Here is a 27,235-nt window from a genome sequence, read left to right as displayed (position 1 = left end):
TATCAAGGAAAAAGCAAAGCGGATGTTCCCATGTAGATTGACCAAAGTTCATCGACTCCACAAGATGATGCATTAAGAACACTGAGAAGAAACACCATCAGGAGCTACAAGTCCAACATAGGAGTGTGTATAAAGCTCAGAATTCACTGTGATGTTTAGTATACCTTATTTATTTCCAAATCATGAATCATGGTGTTCTGAAACTTTCACAGAGATCATATTCATGCTAACGGTCTGCCAAGCGAACCGAAACCCTTCGCTGAATGGGAGTCCTACAAGAAGGGCAGTCTTTCATGGCCTGCTTTTCATGGAGCTCATTGCATTTGGTGCAAACAACTTGGTGGGCACAGGGAAGGAAAACAACAGACATCTCCTCGGATAAGCACATGACGCATTCCCTTTCACGTTGTAGTTCTTCAGATGCCGAATCCTGGGAGTCAATTATGTCGGCCAAAATATTGGCATTGATGTTCTTGCTTCCACCCAAAAGGCGGCACGCATAGGTTTTTTCTGTTCCCCACCTCGGAGCAGCAAGAATAGACAAGTTGGTGACTTGCCTTAGTTGCGCAATCTGCTGCTCAAGTCTGCGAATATCGCTTTTGCATCTTTGCAAATCATTTTCTGCTTTCAATCTTAATGCATTTTCCTGTGATTTTGCTGAAGTCTCAATCTGCTCCCGCTCGTTTCTTTCAGCACTGATCTCTGCAAGTGCCTCGTTCTTCATCTTTTCTTCTTGCCTCCACCTAGCCTGCAAGTTCACCATGAGGTATAACTAAAGGAGCAATTATTGAAGTAAGCATTGCAAAGGAAGTATACAGCTTAATATAAAACGAACAATAAGAATCATTAGAGAAACATGAGAAGAAAGTAGCAAATTTTCACAAATTCCAGTGAATTGAGTACAAATTCCAGAGAGTACAAAAATGAAGGTACAACCACATTTGGTGATTTGACTAACCTAAGTCTAGACAGTGAAGCTGCAACTTATTTTCAGCAGACCTTGTCCTCCAGCTTCCCAGTAACCGTATAACAACCCTTCTCCCTCACCCGGGAACCATGACCATGTTACTTGAGATATTCCCAAAGGGCCCAATAACCCCCCTAAAGCACCCTAGCAGGATGCTCCGACTTGTTCCCACATGTTAGAAAGCCTGCTCAAATAAAATATACCGAGTTTCCACTGATACAAATAAGCAAACACTGTTCCAAGATGAGACAGTCCTCTGGTGAAGTTGCTCCTTTGAAACTAATGGCCAGGGTTCAATTCACAACTATAGTCTCTGTACTTGTAAATTGAGTTGCCAATACTGATCCTCTCAAAACCCTACGTTGAAGGAACCTCATTCATTGTGACATACATCTTTTAGTGGTTCGTCACTCAGTTTCCAATATCTGGTCAGTCCTGCTCAAGGTGGATATCAACCCACTTTACGTTAAATTTTCACCTCCTCCTATGGAGCAATTCTAACAAGCAATGTACTCACTTGGCAACCAAAGTCTAGCCATAGAGCAACAACTTTCTTTCCTCCACTACTAATATTTTTAGGTACCTTTTGACAACTTCAATATGTCTCTAAGTCTCAGTTCAGATGCATATCTAAATCAATTGTTTGATTGCCTATAGTCATGTAAAAAATTGGAAAATTACTTTTATGTTTTCTATTATTTGGGATTGGCTACATTAAATTCTTCTTTAGACAACATATTACAAAATTAAGAGCCATCAATCTCTCTTTATTTTTCCTAATAGAATTTCAGTCTTCCTTACCTCTCCTTGTGGTACCAATTTAAACCTTCCCATTAGCACTAGCATGTCAAATTGCATGGTAGTTGTAGCTTAAATGCCACCAACTACCATTCCCAATGTCTTCTCAATCACCAAATCATTATTGTCATGCATTCCAACCATTGGCACCTCTCTAACAATCCAGCCTGGCCACCTCTCTAACCATCCACCCTGACCACTGCTACCCTCCCATTGCACGTCACTCTTCTTGCCATCCACCCAAGTACAAATTACTTGCAATTGACAATTACAAATGCAAACAAACCAAATCCTTGTGTTGCATTTCTAGACATCACATTTCTAATTATAATGAGTTTATAATTGCCAATGAAACTAACCACAAAAAATCAATCATCTCCCTAGACAATAGCCAATTGTAGTAGCAAGGCCAATTTGTATAGCAAGAGAACAGATGAAACTATAATTGAAAGACTAGCTGAATAATAGTTTGGACTCTTTTCAACAACATTCATTTTGCAAAGATATTAATCTTACCATGTAACTGTTCATATCCAAGTTTGATGGTACTTATCTGGCTTACCTGGTCCTGAGAGTGCTCTAGTCATACTTCATCTTATTCTTTTGCTGCAACCAAGGATACAAATGCATTTGCCAAAAAAACTACAGATACAGAATTTAAATGGCATGCCTATCCTAATTGAAACCTTAAAGTATATGTCCTCGAGAGAATGACTGTGCAAGCCCTATCACTGGTCAAAGAACTTCTCATTATGCATCACATGCACTTCACGCTTGAAAAAATCCATGACGTACTAGTGAAAGCGAGTTTACCTCGGATTGATCTTGAAGTTCCTTGACTTGTTCAAGTTGCTGCTGCAGCTGAGAAAGCTGATGCTTTTCATTTGCAAGCTCCTCTTGAAACATTATTTGCTGTTTTTCCCATGACTGGAACATTTTAAGAGTCTTCATCTCCCTTCTTGAAGCTTCTTGAAAATTTGCCTCTGATTGTGCTGCATGTAGTTTGGCAGCTTCCATTCCAAGCCTTAGCTGTGTATTCTCAAATTCAAGCCTGCGGGCAGCAGCATTAGCCCTTTCAACCTGCGCACTTGCCTTTGATATTGCAAGTTCCATCTCAGCAAGCTTCTTCCTGGTATTCTCTTCTAGAGTTTGCCTTTCTTTCTGGAGACAGGCTGCTTCTTCTTTTTCTTGTCTCAGAATTTGGAGCTCAACCTTCTCCTTGCTCAGCCTTCGAGCAGCCTGCATCACCTTTTCCTGGGCCCAGTCAGACCAATCTTGCAGCTGCACCTGGAGTTCACGCATCAGGGGAACTAATATGAGCAGCATTTCATCCTTCTTGTCCTCTGGGATCCAATCTCTGAACGTTGTGCCAGAATGGATCATACCATTACTGCTGCAATTTGCAGCATCAACATTAGACTCTTGTGTAGGACTAAGAGCAATGCTGCTTCCTGAAGACAGTGATAGAGAGAGTTCAGTGTCTGTAGTAGGTGTCATTGATCTGCTGGTAACTTCTTTTCTGCCGCCTGTGGGGCTAGATGAGTATCCATGACTAAAAGAAAGGTTAAGGTTAGCATCTGCAAATGATTTCTCAGTTCCTGTAGCTTCCCCTGGCTTCAATGAGGAGCTCTTCAAACTGATGCTTGTAGCATCTGAGATTTGTTTGCATTTCCTATCCATGATTAAGCTACCCGAGCCACTTTGTCTACATGCTCTCGAAACCGCTTTAGTTCCCAATGGTCGATAGCTCTTCTCAACATGTACTGACCTGTGTTGGACAGTTCCTTTTTTGGAACAACCTACATGGACCTTTTTACCACTAACTGATTTCTCTTCTTGAGGAGACCGAGAAACTATTGAAGAAGAAGATTCTCCAACATGGTTCGATGAAGAAATCAAACTTTCTTTCATAGCTTTAGGTTTTGAAACCAGGTCATTCTCATTAGAGGCTGAGAACTTTCCATGAGGTAGACTTGGGATCACCATCATCTTTCCAGGTTCAGATTGCTGGGCACTATCAGAACAAGGTATGACTCCTCGAACATTACTTTTAGAACTTACTGGAATAGTGTCATTGGACTCTGACCCTGATTCTAACTTTGTGGCAACAGAAGTGCCCAAGTACTCATCACTAATGACAGCGTTTGATGAACTGCTGTCCATTGCACAAGCATGGGTAACATTAGCATCGGACATCAGTAAGCACCATAAGGCCTCACCTGTACTAATAAATGGTCGAACCCCTCTAAGCACACTAATCATCTCCGCCAACACCCTCTTCTCCAACTCCTTCAAATTCTTGGAAATGTTCTCTTTGGAAGAGGAATCCACCTGTTGTCCTCTCCTCAGCAATGCCAATGCATTGTCCACAACATTAGATACGGTATCCTTATAACCGTAACAGAGCCCTGAGCTCAATACAGCACTCGTTGCAACTTCCTTAGTGTACCCATGAGAAGTTATCATCTTAATTGCGGTCATAAAGACCACATCCAAGTTATCAAGCAAGATTTCCTCAAGCTGGGATTCTGTGAGGCAACTCCAATCAACATCTTGGAATTCATCCAACTCTGGTCCCTCTTTGAACCCAAACATATGAGTCCTACACATATCACACTCGCCCTCATGGTGTTCGAGGCTGGGAATCTCGGAGGTTTGCTCTGCGGGGAACAAATCAAAATTCGGCAACTCTGTTTGCAATGCATCGGCTAGCGCATTTGAGTCCACCAGCGGCAGATCAGCATGGAATTTTCTCTTGTTCCTGCTTCCTGCTTCTTGGATAGCAAAAGATGGATTCAGAGAACTACTATCACCAGCAACCACTGTCGCCATTCCAACTACGAATTCCTCCTCGATTGATCTCTGTCTATAACTAACGAATGCAGAACCAAATTACGGGATACGAAGAAGAAGTTTCATGTAATCAAATCTACAAATATAACAAATGAAGAGAAGTGGTAGCGGGGGCTCAAACCTTACCAATTTGAGGAATAAAGATTATATTTTTATTTTCCTGCATCAAACAAAGTCGAATTCATCAGACAACAAGAAGAAGAGAAAATCCAACACGCGCCAATAAAACAAAACGGCATCAAAACAAAGAAAGACGCCTAATTCCTACACAAACAGACCAAGACGGGACTCGGAGCAGGAACTGACATAATCCTTGCACGCATGCAAGGAACCAGAAGGTAATCAAATCAATTGAAGGGTTCCCGTGAAAGAGGACAGATCGAAGGAGGCGAAAACAATTGGGGAAGAGAGATGAGAGGGATTCGGGTCGGTCGATAGGCTTGGGACGTGGGAGAGATCGATCGGCACCCACCGGATTGGAGATTACGGCAAAAAGGATCGATCGCGGCGTTGACCAGGGTTCCTGTGATGGATTTGGGGGCGCCGAAGGCCGACGATGAGAAGCTCTTTATTTCTTCTGCCTCCGCTTGGAGAAAGAGTGAGAGATATCGAGAGAAACCTTTTTTTAATGCTTTTCCATATATATATATATATATATATATATATATATATATATATATATATATATATATATATATATATATATATATATATATATATATATATATATATATATATATATATATATTCTGGTGATTTACACGAAATTTTTTTATTTAATTTCCATGCAAAACGAAAAATCAATTTTTTTTTTTGCTTATTGATAAGAACCTAATAGCCATAATTAGCAAATGTTGATGGTGTGGAATTAGGGCTGTATTTGGTTCTTTGGATTTAGTTTTCCAAACACACTCAAAAAGAAATAAGTCACACTTTTCTTTAGTATCGAAACATTTTTTTATATAAATTTTTTTTTTATTTTATCAAATATTTTTATTTTTTCAAATAATATCTTACTCCTTTCGATCGATATGATTGATTATCAAAATCATAATTACACGAGAGACACGCAGACATTGCGTCATGTCTGCTTTGTCCCTTAGTCATCGTCGTCGTGAGTTATGTTACGATACTAATAGTTAACACTCTTTTTTAGAGAAGTAAGAGTGTTTACTTAGATTTTTTCTTAAATAACAATAATAATGATGATGAAAATTACAACGACGAAGTATTAGTTATTTTTCATAGAATTTATTGATTTCTTTTTTACTTCCTCCAAACGAATAATTATGATAAATTAATCAAAATACTATATGCTATCATATAGACAAACAAAATCAAGTAGAGTTTAGTCAAACTTTAATTTGGTTCAACTAGAGTTTCAATGGAACTCCAATTCAATTCTAATAATTTCAAACGAAATTTTAAATTCAAAGATTAGATTCAATTCAACTCAAAGTCCTAGATGCATTAGAATTGGCCAAGAATCTAACAAGGACTCTGTCCCACCCATCTAAAGTATTCCAAGTTAGCTCAAACTCAATTCTGATATAACTAGGATTATGATAGTCCCTGACCAATTAGTACAGTAGAAGACTGCAGCGACAAAGAACTAAGGATAGTTTCTAATTGACTTTAGATACTCTAATGATCCAAGTTTCATTACAAAGAACTAAGAACATTGCATCAAAGCTTCATCCAACTGATATAAGAAACCCCAAAGCCTTAATGCATAAAATCCAAAACCTTAGGTAAGAGGTTTCAATAATAAAAGAGAAGGACGAGACCGCAATCGAAAACGATCCTCAACCTACTGAGAGCATATAGGTGTTATCCAACGACAATCCATGTTCTTATGCATCTTCTATTAGTCCTTATTTGTACTTTTTCTTTTATTGCTTTAAAGAGGTTATTTTAAATCAATAATAATATCTTATTTAAAAATATATCAAATGAGATTTTACATTATATATATTTATAATTTAATCTATATTATGGTATTCATCCCTCTTAATCTATATAAATATAAAACTTCTAAACTTATGGATCAATTCGTAATTTAGAGTATACAAATTAAAGTTTTAATTGATACAAATACTTTTTTTTTTCTTAATCAACATAAATACTATTAAAGTTGCTTTAGATATTTGTGTCAACCGCGTCCATTGTTATGGGATGACGAAGTATGAAGTTCAATGATCATGATAGGAACGATCACGATAGGAATTCACTGGATGGCTATCGATCGTCGTACATATCGTTCTTTATGTAAGACATATTGGGTAAGATATGGGAGAACGATGATCGAAGTATTTTTAATTATTATTCTCGCTTTATCAATATGTTAATTAGTTTGATAACAACTTTATTTAAAAAATAAAAAATAAAATAATTAAAAGAATATAAAGAATCCTATTCTCAGTCCCACCTTAGTGTAAGAATGTCTGTTATTGCTAACAAGAAACGATCGAACAATGTGTTGGAAGAATACAAGCCACATAAAATGAAGTGGTTCCAATTTGGGAGTTCGTTGGAGCGGTGATGTGATGGAGTTAGGGCGCGACTGTTGTCAATGTCATGCAACGCAACCGTCTCTCTCGCCCTGACCGCAGTGCCGCAACCTAAAGAGGAGCCGGAGGACGTCTCGCGCCTCTCCGCTGTCCGACCGCCGGTGGATGCAGATCTCCAGAAGGCCCGACTCTTGAATCTGTTAGTCGCCCTCGTTCCCCTCCCCCGCAGTTGATGCCCTTTTTCTTGTTTTTGTTATGCTCGGTTGAGGGGATTCCGTCGCCGCTTCGACGGCTCCATTTCCCTTCCTTCTCGTTCGTGATTGCCGTGCCCATCGATTGGTTCTTGATCTTTTGGGCCTGTTTTGGGCGTTCATTGGAGATCACATTACCACGTTGATTCGGTGATCCACTCGAAGTCTCTTGACAAATGCTGGTCGCTTCTGAGCGTGCTGAGGTTATTTTCTCGCAAAGATCAACAGTAGGGTAACAACAACAACCAGTCTCGACCGGTGGGGGTATGCATAATCGATTCTGTTTACAAGAATCAGCTGTTCTAGGGTTATCTTACGGGATCTTGCTTGATTGTGCCCTAGAAATCGGTTCATCTTAGATTGTCCAAAGTAATTTTTGTGTGTTTATTCGTAATATTTGTAAATTTGACACAGTTTTGATAGATTAATTTCGATTTCTATGGATATGATGACATCTCTGACTGCTGGGGCAAAACCTTTTTCTTCCTTTAAGGGGCTATTCAGGTAAACGAGAGATTATCCGGACTCGATCTTGGAACAATAATAAGGGACCTGACCAAATGGAATCAGAGCCGCGAGGGCTCTTTTTGATACATGGAATTGTTAGTTGTGGCCTCTGTCTGAAGTACATGAACTGTTCCATTCAACTGTTTCCCAATTTATGGCCTTTTGATTCTATCTTTACTTATGTTCCATGCAGCCAGGAAATGACTGTTCCTCAGCTTCAAAACTAGTGCACTATTTGAATCCAACCTAGTCGATTTGCCCACTAGAAGCATGCTCAAGTACATCATCTCTGTTATAGGTTGGAAAACTTTTGAGCCTTTTTCATGAGAAAACTCTAAATTCTTGGAGTTTGTTTGGGTCGTACTCTTGTACTAGTTTTATAATGGATCAATTGCCTATAGAAATCTGTGCTTTCCAAGCTCATGACAGAAGATCTGGTTTGGACTCAATTTTCATGATTTGGGTGAATTAAAAAATATTCAAGCTGATTCAATGTCTTTTTGACCTATGCTTAACAATAGTCTTTTTGTCTAATTATTGACGAAGATGTTTCAAAAGATCTACACTAGTTTTAAAGGACTATTTGACAAGACACCATAATGACACTGATGTATTTCCTATATCAGACTTGTTTTTGACAGTTTGCAGAAAATATGCTGAAGTAACGTCTTGATTCATTATTCAACTATCTCTGATCATTCACCCAATGTTGAGATTGACTGGAACAATAGAGGGCAATTGGGTACCAGCATAAGACCAAGCATTCTCATCATTGATTTTAGGCATTGGTGGCATGCTGAACTGAACTTAACTTTAAGAGGTGCATAATCTGTGGATATGTATAGGACTTCTGATTGGTAGATTGGCATGAATGCTTTCCTCAATGCCATAACACAGCCAAGGGCAATTTTTTTGGTTCTTACCCTTTCACCTATGCTTGCCCTGAGTTATTTCATAAGAAGTACATGATTTTGTTTCTGATCAAGGAAAATGATTGCAAAAGCTCAATAATCTAGTGTAGGCTTCTTCTCTGCCCTTTTAAGCATTGGCTTTATGGTGAATTTTATTTTATTGTTCCTGTTTATCGTTACTGGAAATTTGTATTAACTGTTAGTTTAAAGGCTTTTAGACGGATGTGCTCACTTGCCCTTGCATATGGCAGACTAAGTTTTCATAGTGAAATAGTTGGACACCAAAATATTGTTGTATATCAGTGAGACTAGAATGGAGGTCCAGTGATTGGAATGATATAGAAGGTCAAGATATGGAATCAACAGTATTAGTGAATGAGGTGATGCAATTTTCTGCACAAGATACTCTGAAGTAGTAGACTAGATATAAAATCTAAAGGCCGCTAGCTATCAGAGACTTCTTGTTGGGCAAGTGATTTCTTCACTATAGATTTCATGACTGGCTAACAGTATAGTAAATGTTTAGCTTCAGGAGTTGTAAGATAATAGAAATTAATTAAGAAAATAGTAAATTAGTTTTTTCCTCAAGTCTTTTTGTGATATGAATGGTCAATGTGTGAAAGATTAACAGTATCTTATATCTTCAAATGTTCTTAGCCTCCTTTAGAAGTAGAGTACTTTACCTTTAAACAGAATCCCACGGATGAGTTAAAGCCCCCGGAACTCCCACAATGAATTTTTTCAGTTGGAAAAGGATTGAAAAACATATGTACTAGGGTGTTACATTAGATCCCTAAGAATCATATTTAGCTTAATTAGCCTTCTTCTAGAATGAAACAGTCATTCTGCATCAATAGCCGTGGAAGGGTTACTTTGGAGAAGTTACAAGGAATGAGATATTTCATCCTTGCTAAAGTCTTCTTCTTGCTTGGGTATTTGATAGAAGTCCTGATGCATTGAAGAACAAAAGGAGTCTGCTAGACAAACCTGATTTGATTCACATTACAACCGGACACTTGCGTATCGGTATATGTTGTTCATTATATGCTATGACAATGTTTCTTAGATAATCTACGTTCTCAAGGTGGCAAGTTTGTTACAATCTCAGAATTTATTTTATGATGAAGGGGGCTAGTATGAATTATTTGTATAATTTCTTTTTTTGTTGTATACTCGCAAGGCAGTATTATGCTTATCTAATAGATGATCATTGGCAAATATCTTAATTCCGCATGCTTCACATTCCATGTATCCCTTTCTATCTTTTGTTTTGATTATGATGGATTATTCTGTATAAGGACTAGTTCGCTAGATATAGTTCTTGGTACCTTCGGCTACTCATGCTTTTGAGACAAAGTATTATATGTTTGTTCTTTGGTGCATTTGTTATAAAGCTATTCATGCTTTACTAAGTGAAGACATATGTTCTTTGGTGCGTTTGTTATAAAGTTCATGCTTTTTGAGGCAAAGTATCATATTTATTGGTGCATGTTGATATAAATATACTTGTAGCATTACATAATTCCCACTGTAAACAGCTTGGATTGGTGCACTGCACTTGTTGACGAAGCAAGTGCTGTGCATATATGACCATGAAAAATAGCTTGTGGTCAGCGTTCTTAAAGAGCCTGAAAGGATCGAGTTCCTCAATTGAATAATGCCACTTGGCCTGCCATCAGTCACGTGTACAAGAATCAAAAGCTACGTGGATCCGAAGAACAACCCACCGCCCACCTTTTTTGTCAAGCAGTCGTGCAGTTTACTCATTTTAACAAGCACGGGAAAATGTTTAGTTTAGATGCAGAGAGCGTTTTATTCTTGCTTCCGATTCATTAACCACTTAATCTCTGTTTCTTTTTGCTGATCTTTCAGGCTCATCATGTTGTTTCAGGTCAAAGGTCCAATAGATACTTTTTTTTAACACACCACGTTGTTGGAGGATAAAGCTCAGGATTCATTGAAGGCTTTTTCATTACAAAGAGTTCTTGATAAGCCTGTACTTGTTGACGACGAAACCTCTGTACGAGGAATGACCCACCGGAAGGATCTATAAAAAAAGCCAGAGATTGCTCGGATCAGGAGGAACGGGAGAGAAGGGTCGCAGCTTGAATCCAGGAGGAAGGGGGAGGAGATGGATAAGAGCCAGAAGAGTGGCCACAGGTGTCTGCCCAAGAGGATCATCCTGGTGAGGCACGGGGAGAGCCAGGGGAACCTGGACATGGCCGCGTACACCACCACCCCGGACTGCCGGATCCCGCTCACGCCGCTGGGCGTCGTGCAGGCGCGCACCGCGGGGGAGCGCATCCAGCAGGTGGTGTCGGAGGGCGGGCGGGCGGCGAGGTGGAAAGTCTACTTCTACGTGTCGCCTTACGAGCGCACGCGGGCGACGCTGCGGGAGATAGGGCGGGCATTCCCGAGGAAGAGGATCATCGGGGTGAGGGAGGAGTGCAGGATCCGGGAGCAGGACTTCGGCAACTTCCAGGTGGAGGAGAGGATGAAGGTCATCAAGGAGACGCGGGAGCGCTTCGGCCGCTTCTTCTTCCGCTTCCCGGAGGGCGAGTCCGCGGCGGACGTCTTCGACCGGGTCGCAAGTAGGCTTCTCTCCCAACTCTACTTGGGCCTCCATATCTTTGTTGGGCTGTTGGGTTAAGCAGCGTCATGACACTGGGTTTGCAGGCTTCATGGAGTCGCTGTGGAGGGACATCGACATGAGGAGGCTAGAGCAGGACGACAACTTGGACGTCAACCTCGTGATCGTGTCGCACGGCCTGACCTCCAGGGTGTTCCTGATGAAGTGGTTCAAGTGGACCGTGGACCAGTTCGAGCTGCTGAACAACCCCGACAACTGCGAGTTCCGAGTGATGCAGCTAGGCCCCGGCGGCGAGTACAGCCTCGCCATCCACCACACGCCGGCGGAGCTGCAGCTGTGGGGGCTTTCGCCGGAGATGATCGCGGACCAGCAGTGGAGGGCCACGACCGTCCGCGGCAGCTGGTACGAGAACTGCCCCTGGCACATCGACAACTTCTTCCACCACCTCAAGGACTCGTCCGACGACGATGGGTCGTCGGACGAGTGCTACAATGCATGAACTAATTTATTTTCGGTTGTCTGGTCTCTCCTTGCGTCTCTTTTTCTTCCGTAGAAAATGATTCTTTGTGGTACAAGAATTGCTTCAATAAACAACACGTCGGTGTGGGCTATTATGAGTACAATAGTATCTTTTGTGGACCGTCGGACTACAGAATCCAGCGTATTATTTTGGAGTTCCGTAACCAACACACTCGGACACGGGTAGCGGGACCCACTGACCCAAGCCGCTCATCCACGCGGAATCCGATAGTCGCGGACACGCTGTTGCCGACTGCTCGCGAAGGGAGCCACTCATCGATAGACGCCGTTACCTGTTCCCGCGCCACCTTGACGGCCGCCTCCCCCGGTCTCCGCGAAGGTCGTGACGGGCACTACATGTCCGTCGGAACCTGGGAAGGCGCGGCGAAAGAGACAGCGCCGCCCACGGGCTGCGGTGACCTCGTCCCGACAACCGCGTCTCAGATTTATTTCACCCCTCCGGCCAAGTTACCCACCCTGGAAAAGAACTCCGCGGGAGACCCAGATGATCTAGCCGTCAATCCAACGAATCTTCGTATTTGATCTCCAATTCTTAGCGACCTCTCTTGTGGGTGTGGGTGTGGGTCGGGGTGTCTGAAGCAGCGCTGGATTATATTATGGCGGGGGCGGGTCGAGGGATGGCGTCGCGATAACAATTGCCAGCGAAATCTTTGTGATTCGGAAGGATCACCGAAAATCCAACGTGCCATCAGCAATAGGTGCGGTGGTACCACGTATCCAAATAATTACGAGAGGGCGGCGGCTGCGGTCGGTCAAACCGTCCGCCTACTACGCACATTATTTTTCTCTTCCCTTTCGCCGCTCCACCACTCCCTCTCTTCTCCCCTCTCATTCACCCTCTCTCTCTCTCTATATATATTTATCCTCGCCCATATCTTTCCTTCCACCTCAAGGCAGCTCCCCTGTTCTCCTTCTAGCTGAATCCTCCGTGAAAACAGAAACAGAGAAGAAGAATAAGGAAAGGAGAGAAGCAGAGAAGTTTGGGGGTCTTGCAATGGCTCCGAGGACGAAGGGAGGCGACGCCGGAGAGGGAGGAGGAAACTTGCAGGTCATTCGCTTCCGGGGCGTGAGGAAGCGGCCGTGGGGGCGGTACGCCGCGGAGATCCGCGACCCCGCGAAGAAGAGCCGCGTCTGGCTCGGTACCTTCGACACGGCGGAGGAGGCGGCGCGCGCCTACGACGCCGCCGCTCTCCAGTTCCGCGGCCCCAAGGCCAAGACCAACTTCCCCTACCCCGACCCTCGCCACTTCCCCGCCGTCTTCGTCGGTGCTGGGTCCGGATCCGCCGCCTCCAGCCCCAGCAGCAGCACCGTCGAGTCCTCCACCCCTTCCCTGCCGTATCCCGCCGCGCCCCCACCGTTGGATCTCGAGCTCGGCCACGCGTCCGCCCGCCTCCCCTTCCTGCACCCCCTCCCGGCCACCGCAACGCCCGCGCATCCCTTCTTGTTCCTGGACGCGATGGCGAGATCGGAGAAGGCGGTAGCTGTGACAGGGTTCAAGACCGTGGCGATGAGTGCCTACGGCGGGGCGCACAGCGAGTCGGGTTCGTCCCTGGACATGAGTTATTCTCTCTCTCCTGTGGTGATGGCTGCGCCGGGTAGGAGGCTTCCCTTCGATGTCGATCTCAACCTGCCGCCTCCGCCGGAGGTGGCATGAGATCCGTACGTCTTCAAATCTCGACAGAGATAGAATAATAAAAAATATCATATATATATATATATATATCCTCATCTTAAAGTCTTGGTTAGAGAAGATGTAAACAAATAGCTTTTTGGGGTTTTTTTCGACGCTGAGAAATTAAAGGGAATCTCGGAGATGAAGAGGGAGATCCGACTCAGTGTTGTTTCAAATCTACTATATGTGTTTTTGATGAGCAATTAAATTTTTTCTGCCACCTTTTTAATCTCATAAATTGTTTCATGCTGAGATGAGAAAAGAACCGGAATCATTTCAAGTATAGAGTTAAATCTGGATGGATGCCGCTTATCCTCATTCAAAGATGATGGATAAGGTGCTTACCACATGAAATCTACGTGCCTCTTTTTTGGTTTTGATGTTCCCGAATCGTACGCGTCATTTTACACGGAGAAGAAGCCCGTACGGCGATCGAGTTCCTAAATTCCATACCATTGGTCGTTCATTTTGATATGGATCCAAGGTACGTCACCACATCCCACACGCAAAGTCAGAATCCATACCAAAATGTCACACGTCATGACATTCCACACGCCTCATTCCGATAAATCCAGGACGTCACCACCCTCGCACGCAAGGTCAGAGTCCATGCGTGCTGAGACACTGTCCGACACGCCCATTACCTCAAACTGCGTACGATCCACCATCATGCCATAGTATAAGAACCCTTCATGGATACCCACAAAAGGGGGATATCGGGAGGGAAAAAAACATTCAACTAACTCGCTCGTCGGAGGGCCACGACCGGGGATCACCCGATAAGGCCTTTTTCTGTAGGAAAGCGACCACCCACGATTCACAGGCGCCCCAACCTTGAAAGCCGCCGACCGATGACCTCGCAGGCGAGCCATCGACTATTCACCCTCCAGGCTGAGGAACGTTGATCAAGAACCCAACACCGAAGGTCGGTCAACGTTTTGATGTCCAGTTCAACCGACGGGATACTCTCGACATCAACTCGTGGACCAGACCGTACTGACTAACGAGCGGGGACACATCCGTTCACAAACACATTTATATACGTCAAATCGACATCGAGCGTTGTCTCCATGTGTACGCGACATTATAACTCATCTGTGTGGCCTTTTTATTGGCTTGGTGGTAAGCACGTCGTTGTCCCTTTGGGTGAACGACGAGCTCGTGCATCGCAACACGTCGTGCTCACACAAAGACGGAGGCGAAGCGCAAGCACAAAGAATGGGAAACGGGCTGCCGCCCTCTGCCATCCTCGTTTCCATCGGCGACCCCAATCGCTTTCCCAGTTGTTTTCGAGTGAGGGGGCGACGAAGCCGCGTCGCTGCCGTGACGTGGGAATCGCGTCCACATGGGAATCGATGCTTCCGAGCCGGGCGGTGCTGACCAATTACGAGGACGGCGGCTCGGAAGAATTCTTTTACGTCCTATCGCTTGAATTAAATTTGGGCGATTTTTCTGTGAATTTTCCCCTTTTCGTTTTTTTCTCAGAAGCTATCTCGTATTTTCTGTTTTAAGTAATATCTAAAATATTCCTTATCAATCCCAAATAATACTGTTCACATATCCCATACAGTGTTTTAACTATAAAATAAAAATATTACAAAATTTATTTAAAATATTATAGAAATCATAACTTCAACCACCAACTTCAATGTTAAAAATTTAGTATTGGAATAATTTATGAGTAATAATAATTTAAAAATGTAATATAATCATGATATTTTTAATAGTATTTTTAGTATATTAATAAAAAAAATATTATAATGCTATTGAAGAAAACTGTAAGTGAGCTAAATAAAATTAAAACACACTAAAAATAATTCAATATATCATACTAGGATTCAAATAGATATTTATAATAGTTTATTATTCATATAATTTTTTTATCATGGTTTTGATCATAACAATAAAAATATTTTAAACCTATTTAAAAATACTATAAATGACTTGAATAAACTCATAATCTCAACTAAACCAACTACAAACCTAAAAAAAGACATCTTACTAATCTATAAATAATAATAACAAAAAAATAATATAATATAATATAATTTATAATGTTTTCAAATAACTTTATAGTGCTTTCAGCACTACAAGTAAAAATACTACAACAACTATTAATGGAAAAAATATTGATAAGATGTTTTCTTGGTATTATTCGAATTAGGGATACTATTTATGAAAAAAAAAGATATTTAAAAAAAGTGAATTTTTTGAATAAAAATCACTGATTAAATTAAAATTCTAATTCATTTATTTGAGTTAATTATGCATATACACATAAATGCAAAAAAAACCCTCATATAATAATTGTTTTACAAGAAGGCCTAATGGGATCCTTATCCGAAATAAAATAAAGCCTACCTTCTCTTCAGCTTAGGGTCACCGCTCTCGCCCTCCTAAGCCGCCGACCATTGGCGGTGACCGGACCCATCTTTTCTACTCTCAACTCTCGCCACTTCTCCGCCCCTTACGACTTCTTCCTCCTCCGCGATGGCCGCCGCCGCCGCTGCCGTCTCCTCCACCTTTATCTTCCTCGCACCGAACACCTGCTCCTCGCAAACCCTTAAGCCGCCCTCCCTCGTCCCCTTCCGGCGCGCTGCCTCTGCCGTCGCCTTCCCCCGACTCCCCCGGCTCGTCCCTGTCCGTGCCTCCGTCGCCATCGAAAAGGAGACCCCCGAGAACGAGCGGCCCGAGACCTTCCTCCGTTCTGCCGATAGCCCCCATGGCGACGCTGCCGCTGCGCCGACTACCGTTCGGGCCCGCTTCGAAAGGATGATACGGGAGGTTCAGGACGAGGTGTGCGCTGCCATTGAGGGGGCCGATGGCGGCGGGACGTTCAAGGAGGATGTTTGGTCCCGGCCGGGCGGGGGCGGCGGGATCAGCCGGGTGCTGCAGGACGGGGGGGTGTGGGAGAAGGCCGGGGTCAACGTGTCCGTGGTGTACGGGATGATGCCGCCGGACGCTTACCGGGCTGCCAAAGGGGAGGCCAAAGCTGTTGGTGAGGATTCTTCGGTCAAGGCGGGGCCTGTGCCATTCTTTGCCGCCGGAATTAGTTCGGTATGTGCCGGAAAGTTGACTCAAGTCGCTACCTTTTGTTCCTTTGGCAATTTGTGGGCATTGTAGTGGAAGTGGGAATTTAGCAGTTAAAGAATCCAATAAGTTCTGTGCTTTTAATCACGAGTTTTGAGTCTGGTAAATCTAAATGGATTTCTCATACTTAGACCTCTGATTAAGGGATACAAGTTTAGGAATGGAAGAACCCTAGACTGCATTCTGTGTCTGAGTTGAAATGAATGCTTGGACAAATTGTGTCTCAAAATGATACTCCTCTCTTTCCTACCATTTCCGAGTCTTGACATGAAAAGATGAACATAATATAAATCAATTTGATAGGAATTTGGTTGGTGGTTTGATCATTGTCTGTAACCACTAAAAGGGAAACATTAGATCATCCAATGCTTAATGGTTTGATTTTTTTCTTTTTATGTTTGTTATTATAGTGATTGCAGTGAATGGTTTGAAATATTTTGCAATTTAAAGGGTCCACCATTTGCTTGTTGTATTAGTTGTTATAGAACTGACGATGAACCGTAAAAGCAGGATTAATTAGGTTAGAAACAAGTATCAAATACGTTGACAGGAAAGTGGTGGAGACTCGACATGTCCTGTGCAACTGTTCTATAATAGGAGTGGCTCTTTGATAAAACTACAAACAAAGGGCTTGCTTTTGGCTCGACTGGCCACAGTTCTGCAAGAACCTAAATGATGCACACAGAAATTCCAATAGACATAAGTCTTGTTAAGGAAGGTAGATTTATGGAAAGTGCACGGTATCAAGTGCTTAAAAGTCTCCAGAATTATGGTTAAGGTGTTTAAGTGCTTCTAAGCATGGCAATTTCAAATTTCATCCTTGCAGCGACCGCTTGTCATCTTAGGTTTGTACAAGCTACATGGTGCATAAAGCATAAGATCTTTCCAATAATGCTATAGTTGATCCTCACTTTTTGTCTGTTGATATCTGTCACCTAAGGTTTTGTGACTTATAAGGGCTGTCTTTACTTTTTTCTGCGCCTAGAAGGTTTTAACTTTTATATATTATATAAATTATCCTTGTAAACACATGGGTTTCAGGCAGGTAATTTACTCGGTATTATATAGAGATTGCTCATCTCTTCTCGGAGGCACTTAAGAGTTGTACAAAAATGTACCGGGTGGATTAAGCTATTGAACTGTCCGAGTAAATTATGCAGAGGATGGTTTACATGGACTGCTGTCTAAGCTGTTCGATTTCTGTTTTGTAGGTTTTACATCCGAAGAATCCATTTGCCCCGACATTGCATTTCAACTATCGGTACTTTGAAACTGATGCACCAAAAGGTACCTGATCTAAAAGTTGTTTCCACAGTAAACAATTATATTGGTCAGCATTTAGATCCAGGCATGGCTACCATGTACACGTATGCCATACATTTAGAGGCATGGCATATGTACGTGATGGAATTGGTATGTTGCCGAAATACATGACTGAATTGGTTAAAAGAGCATCAAGAATGACATATGGACATGTATGCCATGTGTGTAGATGAATGTTTATTTACATGCATACACATGTATATATGCATATGAATATGCATATTACATTGTTATTTTATTCTATTTCATCTTAGCTCTCCGCCACAATTTATAAACTCCTACATTTGGTGAAAAATATATAGTTATTTATCATCTTATACTTTTATTTGCCTGTAGATGCCCCTGGAGCACCTAGGCAATGGTGGTTTGGTGGGGGTACTGATTTCACTCCTGCTTACATCTTTGAAGAGGATGTAAAGCATTTCCATAGGGTATGTTGGATTTTTAAGCGACCAACATTTGACATTATCTTTTGGGCATCTTAATTATTTACATCTGAAACTACAGTATAACCCAAGCAGATAAGTAAGGAAATGACTGAACAAATGTTCTGTAAAATTTTGGAAGCGAACAATTTGAAACATAGTTTCACTAATCTTTCAGCAGATCAGTGTGTTTATTGGTTAAAAATTATGTTTTCTTTACTCCACCAATTTGTTCTGTGTATAACCTCTTCGTTTATGTTTCTGTGTTATCTATGTTGGTCAAAAGAAAGGTTGGAAACATTTGAAGTAACATGTTTGATAATAGAACTTATTCATTTATCATCCTCTGAATTAGCTCCACCTGTGTAAGTTGAAAGTTTTCTAATATTAGCTTAATTGTTTTATTAGGCCCAAAAGCAAGCATGTGATAAATTTGATCCAAGTTTCTATCCCAGATTCAAAAAATGGTGTGATGATTATTTCTTCATCAAGGTATACCTCTCTTCAACTTCAGCATACAAGCTAAAGGTCTACCTAACCATAGGTTTCATTGCCGAAACTGGGGCTTATGGTTTTGGTAAATTTTACAACCTGTCTTATGCTTTAGAAATAAGGTGTTTTATTGCCATTTGCCTGCTGCATGAAATACAACCATTCGGTGGTCATGACCTAATCATTATGTTTTGATTCATTTTAATGTTTGCAATGCTGCTGCATGCCACATGGAGTGTGAATTGCTAGTAACAGACACGCATGAGCAATGCATACGAATGCTAATCCAAGATAATCGTATCCTTTTAATGCAGCACATAGCAACTTTTCTTTTAGAAGATTCTTTTAATCCAAGTCTAAAGGTCAGATAATTCACTTGCAGCATTTCAATTTCTTACTTTAGTTAATGGTTTGATCTTTTTCTTCAGCACCGTGGTGAAAGGCGTGGGCTTGGTGGCATATTTTTTGATGACCTTAATGACTACGACCAAGAGATGCTTCTTGCTTTCTCTACTGGTAATCCTGCACTCAATCTCTTGTGCCTGCTCTAGCGGGAAGCAATCAAGAGAAATCATATGTTTCGGAAGTTTTTACTGGAAAGTTTGTCCAACTCTTCTTTCTTTCTGCATCGTTGTTCATCCAATGTTATTTGCAAACAAAATGATCATTCGTCCAACTCTTTTTTTTCCGATCGTTGTTCATCCAATGTTATTTGCAAACAAAATGATCATGGTTAATTCAATTAGATTTATATAGAGTTGGTGCAAAATGTTCAGTAACCTGTGTTTTCTTCAGAGTGCGCAAAGTCTGTAGTTCCAGCATACATACCGATCATAGAACGAAGGAAAGACACACCTTTTACCGAGAAGCACAAGGCGTGGCAGCAGTTAAGAAGGGGACGTTACGTAGAGTTCAATCTGGTAAGCGTAGAGGAAAAGAGAAATCTATCATGCTTTTGCTTTTGGTTTAGAGTTGATTTGGATCGAACATTATGCCCTTTGTGTAGGTTTATGATCGTGGGACAACATTTGGATTGAAGACCGGCGGACGAATAGAAAGCATTCTTGTTTCCCTTCCGCTAACAGCTCGGTGGGAATATGTTCATGTATGCTCATCAAACCACACACCCTTCTCTCTCTACATATAGATCTTATGCACATTCGCATAAATCTAATCGATGAATGGAATGAGTTTTGCTGCAGCAACCAAAAGAAGGAAGCGAAGAGTGGAAGCTGTTGGATGCATGCATCAATCCGAAGGAATGGATTTGATGTCGGCCAAACGGCTAAGCAATCTAAGCTAAGCCCTTTTATAGCATTGAGAAAATGTGTGCAGGTTAGGAGTTGTGTATTGAGTTATGATTACAATCAGTTCTAGAATAGTTAATGGTGGTCATGTTCATGGTTCGTATTATCGGTCCGTATTGATATACCGATCAACTATCGGTACGATATGTATTGAGCTATATCAAGTATATTAATACGCGGTATATTAGGGTTTACAGTTGTACCATTTGTATTGATCTTTTGTCGGATTGGTAGATATCGCTGATATCGAGTGGTACGTTCCATACGTCAACTTCGGTCATGTTGGATCATATTTAATTTTTTTTGCATCAATAAAAGCTAAAATGCATGGATAGAAGGGCAGCCTTTCTGAGTGTCATTCGCTCTCCACCCCTCCATTCACATCTCATCTTTTCTCTCGCTTGTCATCAAAATGACTCTAAAGAGAATGAATCAAATGTTGTACTAAATAAAAAAAATTTAAAATTTAAAATAAGATGCATAATGAACGAAGAATTATCCAATTGTATTTTGATGAATAAGAAAAAAAAATATTTTGATATATGAGAAGTCCATATGCATATACTATTCAATTTTTGATATTTGAGAAAGCATGGGATAAATTATTTCCTTTGAATCATTAATTGATTTATTTTGTGTTGGATTAACATAATTATTTTAATCTGGATAAAAGTTTATGTTTATAATATTTAGTTATCATAGTATATATATATATATATATATATTTTATTTTTTTTTATTTTTATTAAATTTAAATTATTTATATATTTTAGAAATATTTTAAATTAAATATATCCATCAGTAACTATGCATCAACTTCGCCCGTACTATTTTGATAGGGGTGTTCAAATTCAAATCAAATTGAACTGAATCATTAAGGGTCAAATCGAACCGGATTATATTTTTTGTTTATTTCGATTAAAGTAAAATAGTTTAAAATCGAATAATCAATTTATAATCTTAAATAATTTAAACGATATTTTTTTAAAATGAATCAGTTTAATTCAATTGAATCTAATCAGAATCTTCATGTAATTGGACGATACAATAATATTTATTTGAGTTGATTTGATTAATCAATTTGAATTGATTATAGATATATTATATCTTTTAAATTAAAATCAATTTGAACCGTTTAACAAAAATCAAAGAAGGATATTTCGAATCAAAATGGACGTGCGGGGAATCGAACCCCGTGCCTCTCGCATGCGAAGCGAGCGCTCTACCATATGAGCTACACCCCCGAGATGTTAACCTGATGAAACTGTATTTTAGAGAGCCTTAACTAGCAGCTAGGAATCCTGATTCCACCACCAGGAGAGAAGATGGCGAAGTCGCGGCGGCTGAGGACGTTGAGGAGAAGAATATCTGGACCGTTCTACGAGGAGGAGGAGGAGGAGGAGTTGGCCAAGTTCGCCGACCATGGGTGAGTCATCGACACCTCTCTCCTCCCTCGCCTCTTATTATGTTTTCCTGGTAGATCGGCGAGAAGAGGGCTTTTATCATTATTCTTCAAAGACTTGATCTCAAATATGTATGTCGCGATTGACACTCGAATGGTCGATAAGCAGCTTTTGTTGAAATCGAGGAGGCATAGGCAACGGAATTGTATAAACTGCTATGAAGGTTGCATCTTTTTCAAGTGGTCAAATAAGTGACCGTATATATTGTCGGAGAATGTTGACCAAGTAAAACATTACGGATAGAAATAGACTACAGCTCCAAGGTGCTTGCCAAGAAGAATCTAAGATCGGATCAAAAGTAGCAAATAACAAAGTACCTGAAGATGACTAACCTTTGTGCTTCAACCATGAAGCCGAATAGGCCACGGCTCTTGGGTGGTGTTGGTGAACAAAAGTATCGTCGCTGATGAGTCAGTATGGTCAGGTCAACGGGTCGATGTCGAGAGCTTCTTACGAAGTGAGTAGGCTGATGAAGTAGTCGCACCCTTAGGAAGGAGTGTTGGTTGGCGTTGGTCAGGATTCGGGCTGACTTACTGTTCTCCCTTTCGCGGTGGAAGGTGTCTCCTAGGTCGAGATACTCATCGCTTGGAGGTGATCGTTCTGGGGCGGCTCGAGTAAGAGTTGGGCTGGTGGGGTCGATCGGTCCCTAACGAGGGGGATGTTGATCAGTGTTCCTTGGTCTGTTGATCCGGGCATCATTTATGATGGACCGTGTCTCTCCATCTCTGAGATGGTTAATAGTGCATCCTCGTACTTTAGAAGTCATTGGAGGAACAATCATTGAACCTCCAAGGCCAATTGTAATTGATATGATCTCAACTTTCAATGTTGTTGAAACTCTACCAAAACTCAGGTGAGAGGTTGGTCGGGAAAGATTTAGGACAAAAAATATTCGAGAAAGGTGATAGGTTTCTCCATCACCACGAACAGAAGACCTCGTTGCTTCTCTCACAAACAAAAAATTAGATAAATTTATCTTGTGAATCAATTATAGGATAAACTAGCCTTTTGAAATATGAAAAAAAAAATATTTTTCTTAAAACTAAGAAAAATTATTATTTTTTCGTAAATTCGCTCATCATTTTACGCCATCGGACGTAAGCATGCAAAGGATTTGCATTGGTTGTATTATATATATATATATATATATATATATATATATCGATTTTTTGCTGGTAATTTTCACGTAAAGAATAAAGCGATCGGTTCCGCTTCCTTCATTGGCCACCGTTTCGGCGACGAGGGTTTCTTTTCATCTATGGCAGGGGCTTGAGATCAACGACGGGAGCGACAACAGCAGCACCCGCCAAGGACGAGGCTCCATGGAACAACTCCTGAGCATGGGTTTCTCCGAGGATCTCGCCTCCGAAGCCCTCGCTGCTACCGGTGGCCACTCCCCGCTCGCTGCCGCCGACTGGATCCTCACCCGCTCCTCCTCCTCTTCCTCCGTTCCTCCTCCGCCTCTCCCTCCTTCACAATCCCCCTCCACCCAACCCTGCCTCGAGCGCTTCTTTGCCTCCTCCTTCGCAATCCCTAAAACCCTCAATCCTTCCTCCTCCTCCTCGGCCCCTAAAACCCCCAACCCCTCCACCTCCACCTCGTCCTCCTCCCCCTCCTCCCTCCCCATAAAGCGCCGCCATCCCTCCGCCGCCGCCCCTCTATCGGACCGGATGCGCCCGGGCACCCTCGACTCCATCGTCGGCCAGGACCACCTCCTCGGCCCTTCCTCCCTACTACGCTCTTCCCTCCTCCCCTCCCTCGTCCTCTGGGGCCCGCCCGGCTCCGGCAAGACCACTCTCGCCCGTGCTCTCGCCGCCTCTCTCCCGGGCTCCCTCTACACATTCGTCCCCCTCTCCGCTGTCTCCGCCGGCGTCCGCGACCTCCGCGACGCCATCGACGGCGCCCGCCGCGCCCGCTCCCACGGTCGACGCACCGTCCTCTTCGTCGACGAGATTCACCGATTCTCCAAATCCCAGCAGGACTCCTTCCTCCCCGCCATCGAGGACGGCTCCATCATCCTTGTCGGTGCCACCACCGAGAACCCCTCCTTCCAGCTCACTACTCCGCTCCTCTCCCGCTGCCGCGTCCTCTCTCTTCAGCCTCTCAAGCCGCAGCATATCGAGGCTTTACTCCGCCGAGCCCTCTCGGACCCCGAGAAAGGCCTACAGGTCACTACTCAAGCTCCGGTGTCTGTCAACCAAGAAGCCATCGACTTCCTATCCCTCCATTGCGATGGCGACGCCCGTGTTGCCCTTAACGCATTAGAGATTGCGGCAATGCTAGCGGCCAGTCGGAAACTACATGACAACATGGGGAATTTGGCAGTCACCCTCGACCAAGCGAAGGAGGCGATGCAATGCAAACACCTGGCGTATGACCGGGCTGGCGATGAGCACTACAACCTGATCAGTGCCCTTCACAAATCAATGCGGGGGAGTGATGCAGATGCAGCCATTTACTGGTTGGCGAGAATGCTAGAGGGAGGGGAGCAACCACTTTACATCGCCCGCCGGCTTGTCCGATTCGCGAGTGAGGATGTGGGACTCGCCGACCCTTCTGCACTGAGTCATGCTGTAGCTTGCTATCAGTCGTGCCATTTTCTTGGGATGCCTGAATGTGATGTCTGTCTAGCTCAGTGCGTCACTTATTTGGCTCTGGCACCTAAGTCAGTTGCAGTGTACCGGGCGCTTGGGGAGGCAAAGAGGGTGGTGAAAGAGTCAAGTGGTGGGAATGAGGGGGTGCCATTTCATTTGAGGAACGCTCCAACAAAGCTGATGAAGGATATGGGATATGGCAAAGATTACATGTATCCTCCTGATCATAAAGATTGCTCGTCGCAGACTTATTTGCCCCCATCGCTCCTGGGGCACAAGTTTCTTGATTGGCCTCCACAAGATGAATAGCAGCATGGAGGCTGGGTATGCCAAGAAGTGCACATTTTTGTTCATTTGGCTTTTGGTTCACTGATGATCTCTTTTGAAATATACTATGAATTCTGTTTTCATTTTGTTTGGCAAATCTGGGATCCTACATCCATTTTCCTTGATGGGGGTAATTTGCACCATACAAAGTTATACTACTTTTATCGCTCACTTGTTTGGTTATGTGAATTGTATTTGGTCTTAATGTTTGTAATATCACTGCTGTGAACCATCTATAGTTGATCAGATGATACTTGTGGCACTTTGTAATAGTAGCTGCACACATGTTAGAATATAGAAAAGGACCTTTACATACTTTAATGAGAATGTAAAAATGACAGTGGGGAATTGAGTGTCTAGGAAAGGTAGATACGTATTTATTAGTTTGGTGGTCAGGGTTGGGGATGGAAGGACAACTAATTTAATCATACATATGGTAAAGAAAACAGATGAATGCTACCATTTGCAGCAGCTTTATGATTGTTTCTTTTTTGGAATACTTGATCAGATTTTCTTGGATGAATATCTCTGTAATATAATTTTGTGATTGCGCTAATGATATCAAAAAGCTTGGGCAGGTAAGATTGAAAGTTGAATATAAGAAATAATTAGGGACCTTCATCTGTGACATTTTAGAATCTGATTCTTGTATTGTGATGATCACCTGTTATTGTTTTGTTAACTAACTTTGCTAACTCTATAAATTTTATTTAGTTAAGTTTGATTATATGCATATTAGTAGCTTTGATGCATGATTTATGTATTTTTAGGTTCTCAGAGGATCTTTCCTTAACTATTATTAAGTTACAGTTTTTTCTTCATATGCTAGGCTAGATGGAAATAAAAATTCAATCTTTTGCAGTTTATTCTGATGTTATTCGCTGACCTTGTGAATCCTATATTCCTATTGTTCATTGTATATACATAAGTTTGCAGGCAACTAACTATCAAGGCACATGTGCCATAGCATGCCACAATGATTCAGAGAGCTGGCAGCAGAACAGGTTCTGCATCCAAACCTTGTAATACAAGATGCATAATGAAAAGCAAAATAACTAGGTTTTGCGTTTTCTGAAATAGTGAACTGCAGAGTTATATAGCTTGTTGCAGGTGTTTTCTATGTTGTACCTTTTCTTTTACCATTGATTAGTTTTTTTATGTGCATTTGAAATTTTGTCGAGCTTGGGCATAAATTGTCATTTACATTATGGTCCTGGTCTCGGACGAAGCAGAGGAAATAGCCTCAGACTTCACTCAGATCGGTGCTCTTATCAACAATATTGGATTGTTCCATTCCCTCTATGCAGGTCCTTCCCCTACAACAATGGGTTTCCCATAGAGGTGTTTATAAATGGAAATTTTGTTGACATGCTAAAATGTGTTTATCATGATTTTGATTTCCATGGATGTTAATTTGGTGGATGACCACTTAGATGTGGACTCATGATCTTATTCATCACAGCATTTTTATCTACTAAAGGACCATATACTGATGACACTGCTTTCCGTTTTCTGGTCGGACATTTTTTATGGAAGACCATTCTGAGTTAGTCATACATAAACGGTATATTCTATGGTTGGTTTGTGTCATTTTCGTCACTAACTTATCTGCAGCATGCTATTCATTTGATTGATGCTAAAAGAGCATACACTACTGCTGGTGGTCCAAATAACGTGAGACTTATGAGTTGCAGTCATAAACCAGGCAAGATTTTGCAGATGGTATTGGATGATTCCTTTGGAGAACAGTAATCAAAGGAATGCTTACAGAAAAAAGGAAGGTAAGATCAATTTTACTTGAACCTTACGCTTTAAATGTGTGACATTTGTGGTAGACACCTCACTTGCAATCAAGCAAAATGACTTTGTTGCACCTTTGTTGTAATTTATTGATCTTTCTACATGAAGAATTGTTATTTTGGACACTTTGCATCAAATTAGATAGCCTTAAGACAAACTTGAAACTCACTGCAGGACAATGGTCAGGGCTCTCTTGTCTGCAATCAAGCCAGCCTTTGGTGGCCTTCAGGAACCTCATACAATGGTTAGGACTATTACCAATTCCATCTAGCTCTATTTTCACTAGTATTGTTTTAATATGGTTTCAGTTTCAATACATTATTATTACCTGTTGTGATTCATCAAAATTCCAGGAGAAATTTCCAAGATGGTGGTATTAATAATCATCGTCTTCACTGCCTAGAAGAAGAACATGGTATATTTTTTTTTTACATATAATCCATGAAATAATCTGATGATTTTTTTTTAGAAGGAATTGCTCATTTGACTATGATATATTTTGACATGGTCTTAATTACAAGACAAAATTAACGTTTGGCAAATATAAAAAAAAAAGCAACAATGTGCCTTTAAAAATGGTTTCATTTTAGGGCCGTTCGATTAGATCATGAAAACGATCGAACTTCTATCTTAGGTCATTTTTTAGATCTTTGGGTGCTATCTTAGCTTCACCAGAAATGCCTCTATAATAAATATATAGAGCTCAAACTTATCTATAGCTGAGGTGTAAAACAATACAAGTGCTGATAGGGGAAATGCTCATCCGAATCAAAGCTGGACACTGTTCCTGTTAGTATGATGTCAGCGTGTGATGT

At 41.8% G+C, this 27,235-nt stretch overlaps 5 protein-coding genes and 1 non-coding gene across 10 annotated transcripts; 4 read left to right on the top strand and 2 right to left on the bottom strand.

The window, feature by feature from the left end:
- Positions 1 to 2: 2 nt before the first annotated feature.
- Positions 3 to 5,227, bottom strand: LOC135630698 (putative E3 ubiquitin-protein ligase RF298). 3 transcript variants are annotated; one of them, XR_010494125.1, is made up of 5 exons: positions 5,091 to 5,227; positions 4,745 to 4,778; positions 2,579 to 4,637; positions 165 to 748; positions 3 to 81 (listed from the first exon to the last, which is right to left on the bottom strand). XR_010494125.1 is itself a non-coding variant. In XM_065137844.1 (4 exons), the coding sequence occupies exons 3-4, from the start codon at positions 4,595 to 4,597 to the stop codon at positions 227 to 229; spliced, it is 2,541 nt and encodes an 846-aa protein (XP_064993916.1). In that variant the 5' UTR covers positions 4,598 to 4,637; positions 4,740 to 4,778; positions 5,091 to 5,227; the 3' UTR covers positions 3 to 226. The 3 variants fall into 3 exon arrangements, 2 of the variants coding, with proteins under 2 accessions (XP_064993916.1, XP_064993907.1); XM_065137844.1 differs by having other exon boundaries at positions 3 to 748; positions 4,740 to 4,778; XM_065137835.1 differs by having other exon boundaries at positions 3 to 748.
- A 1,868-nt stretch (positions 5,228 to 7,095) lies between these two features.
- LOC103978992 (phosphoglycerate mutase-like protein AT74) lies at positions 7,096 to 12,010 on the top strand. Of its 3 annotated transcripts, none has more exons than XM_009394981.3 (3): positions 7,096 to 7,327; positions 10,689 to 11,388; positions 11,474 to 12,010. In XM_009394981.3, exons 2-3 carry the CDS (start codon positions 10,929 to 10,931, stop codon positions 11,884 to 11,886), a joined length of 873 nt encoding a protein of 290 aa, XP_009393256.2. In that variant the 5' UTR covers positions 7,096 to 7,327; positions 10,689 to 10,928; the 3' UTR covers positions 11,887 to 12,010. The 3 variants fall into 3 exon arrangements, with proteins under 3 accessions (XP_009393256.2, XP_064993884.1, XP_064993887.1); XM_065137812.1 differs by having other exon boundaries at positions 7,096 to 7,643; XM_065137815.1 differs by lacking the exon at positions 7,096 to 7,327 and having other exon boundaries at positions 10,670 to 11,388.
- A 798-nt stretch (positions 12,011 to 12,808) lies between these two features.
- LOC135630692 (ethylene-responsive transcription factor 8-like) lies at positions 12,809 to 13,837 on the top strand. Its single transcript, XM_065137823.1, has one exon. It carries the CDS (start codon positions 12,922 to 12,924, stop codon positions 13,579 to 13,581), a length of 660 nt encoding a protein of 219 aa, XP_064993895.1. The 5' UTR covers positions 12,809 to 12,921; the 3' UTR covers positions 13,582 to 13,837.
- Positions 13,838 to 15,966: 2,129 nt separating this feature from the next.
- On the top strand, positions 15,967 to 20,430 carry LOC135630675 (oxygen-dependent coproporphyrinogen-III oxidase, chloroplastic-like). Its single transcript, XM_065137802.1, has 8 exons — positions 15,967 to 16,656; positions 17,901 to 17,976; positions 18,349 to 18,443; positions 18,846 to 18,929; positions 19,358 to 19,445; positions 19,725 to 19,849; positions 19,936 to 20,034; positions 20,132 to 20,430. The coding sequence occupies exons 1-8, from the start codon at positions 16,090 to 16,092 to the stop codon at positions 20,198 to 20,200; spliced, it is 1,203 nt and encodes a 400-aa protein (XP_064993874.1). The 5' UTR covers positions 15,967 to 16,089; the 3' UTR covers positions 20,201 to 20,430.
- Positions 20,431 to 21,407: 977 nt separating this feature from the next.
- On the bottom strand, positions 21,408 to 21,480 carry TRNAA-CGC (transfer RNA alanine (anticodon CGC)). The gene has a single exon. It is a non-coding gene; the product is annotated as a tRNA-Ala (tRNA).
- Positions 21,481 to 21,565: 85 nt separating this feature from the next.
- On the top strand, positions 21,566 to 24,882 carry LOC135630673 (uncharacterized). The gene is made up of 2 exons (XM_065137790.1): positions 21,566 to 21,662; positions 22,965 to 24,882. The coding sequence occupies exon 2, from the start codon at positions 23,022 to 23,024 to the stop codon at positions 24,600 to 24,602; it is 1,581 nt and encodes a 526-aa protein (XP_064993862.1). The 5' UTR covers positions 21,566 to 21,662; positions 22,965 to 23,021; the 3' UTR covers positions 24,603 to 24,882.
- Positions 24,883 to 27,235: the final 2,353 nt, after the last annotated feature.

Source organism: Musa acuminata, chromosome BXJ1-3 (assembly GCF_036884655.1).
Source record: "Musa acuminata AAA Group cultivar baxijiao chromosome BXJ1-3, Cavendish_Baxijiao_AAA, whole genome shotgun sequence".
NCBI classification, from domain to species: Eukaryota; Viridiplantae; Streptophyta; class Magnoliopsida; order Zingiberales; family Musaceae; genus Musa; species Musa acuminata.
This window is presented reverse-complemented; position numbering and strand designations above follow the sequence as displayed.

What these genes read in the sequence shown, in the direction of transcription:
- LOC135630698 (XM_065137844.1), bottom strand. Translation starts at nt 4,597, where the DNA reads ATGGCGACAGTGGTTGCTGGTGATAGTAGTTCTCTGAATCCATCTTTT. An exon ending in AACTTCAAGATCAATCCGAG is followed by an intron (nt 749 to 2,578) that starts GTAAACTCGCTT and finishes GTGAACTTGCAG; the next exon opens with GCTAGGTGGAGGCAAGAAGA.
- LOC103978992 (XM_009394981.3), top strand. Translation starts at nt 10,929, where the DNA reads ATGGATAAGAGCCAGAAGAGTGGCCACAGGTGTCTGCCCAAGAGGATC. An exon ending in CGTCTTCGACCGGGTCGCAA is followed by an intron (nt 11,389 to 11,473) that starts GTAGGCTTCTCT and finishes CTGGGTTTGCAG; the next exon opens with GCTTCATGGAGTCGCTGTGG.
- LOC135630692 (XM_065137823.1), top strand. Translation starts at nt 12,922, where the DNA reads ATGGCTCCGAGGACGAAGGGAGGCGACGCCGGAGAGGGAGGAGGAAAC.
- LOC135630675 (XM_065137802.1), top strand. Translation starts at nt 16,090, where the DNA reads ATGGCCGCCGCCGCCGCTGCCGTCTCCTCCACCTTTATCTTCCTCGCA. An exon ending in TTGCCGCCGGAATTAGTTCG is followed by an intron (nt 16,657 to 17,900) that starts GTATGTGCCGGA and finishes TCTGTTTTGTAG; the next exon opens with GTTTTACATCCGAAGAATCC. An exon ending in ATGATTATTTCTTCATCAAG is followed by an intron (nt 18,930 to 19,357) that starts GTATACCTCTCT and finishes CTTTTTCTTCAG; the next exon opens with CACCGTGGTGAAAGGCGTGG.
- LOC135630673 (XM_065137790.1), top strand. Translation starts at nt 23,022, where the DNA reads ATGGAACAACTCCTGAGCATGGGTTTCTCCGAGGATCTCGCCTCCGAA.